The sequence below is a fragment of the Oculina patagonica genome, chromosome 11 (assembly GCF_052425735.1).
Source record: "Oculina patagonica isolate OP01 chromosome 11, crgOcupat, whole genome shotgun sequence".
NCBI classification, from domain to species: Eukaryota; Metazoa; Cnidaria; class Anthozoa; order Scleractinia; family Oculinidae; genus Oculina; species Oculina patagonica.
Window position 1 is genome coordinate 20,382,648 of NC_135768.1, and position 6,658 is coordinate 20,389,305.

General features: G+C 35.1%; 1 protein-coding gene across 1 annotated transcript; it reads left to right on the forward strand.

Annotated features, from left to right (window-relative positions):
- Window positions 1-722: 722 nt before the first annotated feature.
- LOC144630060 (uncharacterized) lies at window positions 723-3,353 on the forward strand. The gene has a single exon (XM_078488340.1). The coding sequence runs from the start codon at window positions 796-798 to the stop codon at window positions 1,822-1,824; it is 1,029 nt and encodes a 342-aa protein (XP_078344466.1). The 5' UTR covers window positions 723-795; the 3' UTR covers window positions 1,825-3,353.
- The last annotated feature ends 3,305 nt before the right edge of the window (window positions 3,354-6,658 follow it).

The window sequence follows — 6,658 nt, forward strand, 5'->3', positions numbered from 1 at the left end:
TTGTGTAGCAAAAAATGAAGCTTTTGATTGGCTAAGAAAATCATACGATCAACCATTTTAAATAATTAATCATGTAACTATCAGCAGGTTACCAGACCTGATTTCCATATTTTGATTCCAAGATTATAAACCAGACCAATGACCATGGATTTATCGATTTTTCCATTTTGAATCTAAGGCATGAATCTAGGTATTGATTTCCATATTTTGAATTTTTAGTATAAGAGATTTTTTTGGTTTTCGAGATTTGATTTCAGTTTGAATTTTTTGGATGACCTTGGACTGTTAGCCATAGAACATTCAAGAAGCATTTTAAATATTAATCATGTTACTAACAGCAGGATAGAGACGAACGAATTTCCATATTTTATTTTTTAACTATAAAAAGTTTTGTTTTGATCCAAGATTTGGTTCAAGGTATTGATTCCATTTTTTTAAACACACTAAAATTTCCAAATTTTATTTTTAACTATAAGAGGTTTTATTTTTGGTTTTCCAGTTTGGATTTCAGTTTGGATTTCAGTTTTGATTTCAGTTTGGATTTCAGATTTGGCTTTATGGGCTTGCTCCAGATTTTGTTCTGAGATTTGGTTCAGTTTTGGAATCGATTTTTAAATTCCATTTTTTGGATCCAGCCCTGGAAAGTAGTATGTACTTGGGGAGATGAGATTATTTTTTATAAAAAATGATCTCGTACCCCCAAGTACTATACTACTCTCGTTAATTAAATGCCACCCATAGTGTTTCATTGCCACTTGTGTCCTTCGATAGGAACAAATCGTGTTTATCCCTGAAATGGCTTGCAAAAACGCAGATGACTACAATTACAAACTAGTCGAAGATGAATCTGGTCTTCAGGAAGCTATCTCTGAGCTCAAACGTAAAATAACAGAACGTAACACTCTAATAGCCGTTGATTGTGAAGGAGATTCCTTGAGCAGAAAGGGAGCCCTAACCATCGTTACGGTCGCAACGGAGGAGCAAGTCCACATATTTGATGTCCTCAACTTAGGAAAACTTGTATTCAGCAGCGGACTTGGCGAAATTCTTCAAGACAAATCTCGAGAGAAGTTGATGTTTGATTGCCGTCAAGATTCGGACGCACTTTGGCATCAGTTTAACGTAAAACTGACTGGAGTCTTAGATCTTCAGTTGCTTGAAGTTATCTACCGCCGCGAAAACGCCCCAGCTAAGACTCCGGAGTTTTCAACGAGGAATCCACGTCAAAATCGTCGCAGCCAGAGAACAGATGAAGTAGAGAGCATATATGGTTTTCGTCGTTGCATCGAGTTGTATGTCCAGGATGAAAAGTTGATCAAAATGAAGGATAAAGGAAGCGAATTGTTGAAGAAGGACAAAGAAGTTTGGAAGAAACGACCCCTGACAGACGAGCTTATCCAGTACTGCATTGTAGATACAATGGGGATGTTCAAATTGTACAACAAGATGAAGGATGTAAACGGGGGAGAGCAGGCTCGTTTACGAGTTGCATCTGAAAAGTATGCTGATCTATATCGAGGCAAAACGACAAGGTCCTTCGATGACTACGAAAAAAATGCGTGCCTTCCTCTCGACATCATTCCCGATAAAGGAACTCTGTATTTTCCGCCCGCTAATACCGAATGTACGCAGTGTCATCGACGATTTCCACGAGAGGAATTCAGCGCAACACAGCTGAAAAAGAGAGAACAGAAATGCAGGGTGTGTAAGGAGATAAAGCGCCGTACAGATGTACGAGCAAACAAAGAAGCTTTCGCTCAATGGCGACGCCATGAAGACGAAGATGAATGCTATTGGGATGATCCCTGGGACGATTTCTTCTGACTGGCAAAGCCCCGTACCCTATCTAGCTACATGACATGATCTGCAAACTGACCCTAGTGAAGGACGAATACCATTCAAAATAAGGGCGACTGTTTGGTAGGTTGGTTTGGTTGTAGGGGTAGTGAAAAATCACTTATTAGTAACGCGTATATCATTCGACTAGACTCAACTAAGGTCTATACAACTGGTAAAGCTGTCTCTAGGGACGTCTTTGCAGGAAATACAGAAGTACACATCATTCGAACGGGATATATGTGTTACAAAAGTACACGTCCTTCGAACAGGATATATAAGCTTAAGTCTTAATCAACCCTCAACGCTCCCGACAGTCTAAAAGCTCGAAATGACACAACTGTAACAGTTAATTTGGATTTTTAGATTGCTTTTACTGGTTGTTCGAGGCAGTCTTCTTTTGATCACGTTTACTTTAAACATGGAGCGAGCCTAAAAATAGGCCCCATCTAACACTTTATTGGCTTCCATTTACTGTAAAAAGTCGTGTGAAGCGCTCCGCAAATTGTGCTTTTTAGATGCGAACCATGTTCATTTATGTCGAATAAACAGCCTCAAATACACTACATGATATCAATAATGCTTTCCATACAAGGTTTAAAAAAAATAAAACCAAAACTTGTACATAAATTCCGAAAATTCAAAATCCGTGTGCACCACGCACATATACTGTTACAAAATGAATGCTCAAACAAATAATGCTAACACATCAACCGTTTTAGTATTTTGTTTTCGTGGACTAAGAATGTAAACAAGACTAAGAATAACGACGTTTGAGAAGCAATCTTTATCTGGAAAATTGAAGGCGAACCAGGAGAGTATGCTCTTTTTAAACGTAGCATGTGATTATATTATCGTAAAACGGCAACTTGAAGCGAAAACTTCAAAGGTCTTCAAAACTAAAAGTTGCCTTCTTAACTTTATTATATATGTGGTATATGGTTGACTTAAACGTTTTTCTTCAGCAATACTGATGTGAGTGACTGACTCTAGAAAACGAATTTATTCCTTAGATAAGAAAGCCCACAACATTTTATTATTTAATTTGTTTACTTGCTCGCATTTTTCCAATACTCCGGTTACCGGCGCTAAACTCGGGCACTTGCGAGTAGGAAATTCGCTGTTTTCGTGTATCTCTTACTATGTCTAAGCTTGTTTTCGATTGTTTGAACCCTTCACAACAAAACGGCGAATTTTACCAATAGAAGACCATAGAATCTAGTAGATAAAGTACTTCTTGTGCCGATTTAATTTTCTTTTAAGTTTTGAGAACGAGACAAGTTTGGATCACAATTCACCAAAAGCCAGTTGATTTGAGTTCTCCACCAATGAAATCGTCTCATTGGGATTTGTTATTGGCAAGCTGAACAGTTCAGCCTTCTACATCGCTCCGTGTTTGAGTACCTTTTTAAAAGAGCATATTAGGCCATCCCAATAAAATGTTTCGTTTCCCATCGCCCCGTCTCTTGTGATGGTGGGTCGGTCGGTCGGGCAAAAAAAAAAAAAAAGAAAAAACACTTGAAGGGTTCTGGGTTCCAGAAAAGGCCGGGCTGCTAAGTAAGAAAGCCTGATTACAAAGTCAACTCGAAAACGTGGTCTTTTCGTTCGTTATTCCTTTAAATAACGTAGTATCGATGTTTATTAAAGACAAAGACATCACATCACACCAATTTTTGTTAATAAAACAAGATCGTGTGCTTGTAAATCGAAGAACTTGCTTCTTTGACTAGTCAATCTGGAATTTTTTTTTTTTTTTTTACTTTTCGAAAAAAATGGGTCGGTCGGGCGATGGGAAACGAAACATTTTATTGGGATGGCCTAACACATGAACGTGCTTTATGTACCTGCAACAAACAACGTACAAACTTTATGGTGCGAGCCAGGGAACTAGGTTACATATAAGTCTTGTGTACGTTAAGACCAAGTTTACTTTCGTTTAGCAGTAATCAATCTATTTTTAAATAACATTAATGTGTAAAAAATATTCTTTAGCTGGCCAAAATGGTAGATTGGTTTTTCTGAATACTGAATTTGTGAAATAATTTCACAACCACAAAGGAATCTTTTGTTGTTTACATTTGATTTTTGCTTGGTTTGCCCTCATACTAATTATTCAAAACAATTTCAGGAATGGAATTGCTGAACTACTTTATAAAACTTGAAAAACTACATATTTGGATAAGCGAGAAACGTGGCAAAGGCCAGATGTAGTTAAGTTGAAACTTAGAACGGAGAAATATATAGCTATGAAAAATAATAATACAGAAAGAAAGATTCAGGCTAGACAGTAACCGCATATATAAACTGTAGATTAGAAACTATTTATTCATTTCAATATTAAACAGACGCATGAAATGAACTTAATAAGGTTGAAATAAAAGTTTAATTAAAAAAGAATTTCCATTCAACACTATGCAATAATGCTGTCCTATGTGCCACACCAGAATGATGGACAGTTAGTAAGTAAGTACTATGCAAAAATGTTTTATGGGAATTTAAAAAGCAATGAAAATCTAGTAGAGTTTAAAGCTTCCTAGGTAGATTAGGTAGTATGGTTTAGTTGCAAGTAGTACAAGTATTGTATTTTTTAAAGTAATATTATGAGTGTTTATAGAAGTTATTGTCAGTATATATTATTATATTGAAAGTAGTCTTTTTGTTAGTTGCAGTGTATTCTGTAATCATGGACTTTTTCCAGTGAAATGTAAATTTATCTGTAATTATGAATAAAGTATGAAAACATCACTCACCCTCCTTCAAAGTGAAGAAAGTTAGATCGAGGAACGATTCGATCACTCTGCTTCTGCCTGCTTCCACATACAGGGAACCTCCATGAACATACTCCACCAGAAGCATATATGCTTCTGACTCCACTCATAAGCAGACACCTTGTCAATCCCAAACACATTCAAACACCGCATTTTAAACCTCCCATAAGCAGATGCCTCCTATAGCTTAGTGGACACTTATGGGTGGTGGGACTGTACTATGTAAACAGACAAACTAAGCAAACAAATTGTAAGCAGTTAATGAATGTATTTGTGTGGTTGCCACTGATTCATTCAACTGTACAAGAACTTTCTTGTCTAATTTCTCAGTAGTAGCATTTGCAATGTCACAATGTACACAATGTTACTATGCAATTATGTTATACCTAAGGGACAGTTCATTATTATTTATGGGGAGACCAGGCCAGTACGAGTGACTGGGTATGTATTAGCATATTGCATTGTTTTGTACGACTGAGTTTTTTTTGCCAAAAATGACTGGGTATTATATACATGTACAATTATTTGCATAAAAAAGTAAGTCTGTACACATTTTTGAGAAGTTTATAGAAAAAGATAAAAATTGTAACTGCATGTTAAACATTTAACAACTTATTAATTTGGCTGCAAACATTACATAAAAAATTTTATGTCAAGTTTATTATTTTCGATGAACAGTTTTTAAGAAAAAAATGGATGATTTCTAGCATGATCATAACAAAGGTTTAAGGAGAAAAAGAAAAGAAAAGTGCTATTTATTCTTTCCTGACCTTGTCTTCCCTGTAAGTAATGAACCATTCCTAAAACCTACAATGTTAGCTAGTGTTTAACTTGTCTTTAATAATTATTATTTATAAGAAAAAATTCAAGATTTTAACATGCACCTTTATAATCATAAAAAATACAGTGTGTTAAATAACCATTATATTGTCTTTTGCTTCTTTCAAAGGTTGCAGGTAATGTTACGTAGCAAATTCCAGATAAAATAGAAAAAATATAATACTGCATGCTATTCTTCAGAATGTTTGTCCAGTACAGTAGGCAATAATTAAAAATAGTTCATACAAAAAAGGTAACTGCCATGCAAAAATTACTTTGTCAAGATTATTGTAAAGCTACAATAAAAAATGAAAATAAAAGAAACAAATGAAATTGAATGACTGGATAATACAAAGCTGACTGTGTAATAATTTATAAGACTACTTTATCATTTTCTAAAAAACAGATATATATTAACATTTTTAATATTATAAAACGGATAACCCTGGAAACTTGCTTTCCAAATTGTTACTTCAGAAAGCTGCATAATGTGTGCATTATGTTGACACATCAACATTTGGTAAATATTCTAACATGTTATGCTTACTGTGCCATTCAAAAACACAGCAACTCTGAAGTTTAAAACCCAACTAGTTGCACTTGCATTTTTTACTGCGGCATCAATACCTTATGACTGGCTATCTACAGTCAAACTCTTGAAAAAATTCTTAAAAACTGCATCTTAATTGTTTGCATATTGTTTCAATTAAATTACTTCAAAATTTGTTTTATGTTGGCATTTTGATGCACAGTGCTTAACAACTAGCAGTGGAATCCCAATACGTCATTTCTAAGTTGTCTTCTACCTCTGTTTCAAAACAAGTCTTGGTGTGCACAAAGTTTCATATGGAAATGAGTTTGATTTGCAAGACAATTAAAGAACATGCAGGTCAAACTCTTTACATATGAAAGGTTGTGCAACAGAAGAGGACTTTTTTGAAGCAGAGGAAAAGGCATCTCGGAAATGGCCTATTTTTAAAACCTCCATGGGAAACAAGAATTAGTTTGGGGAGTTTCAGAGAAATGAGTGGTTAAAGGGACCGTGTCATGGATTTTAACCAAACTTTAAGGCATAGGAAATGTCCATCAAATTCGTTTAAATATATAAAATAACCTATTAAAACAATGAAGGAATATTTAAATAAAACACCAAATACAAAAGAAGGTATGGATGGCCAAAAGTGTCGAAGATTGAAACGGATTGCAATTTGGTTTTTTTGGAAATATGGTCCGGT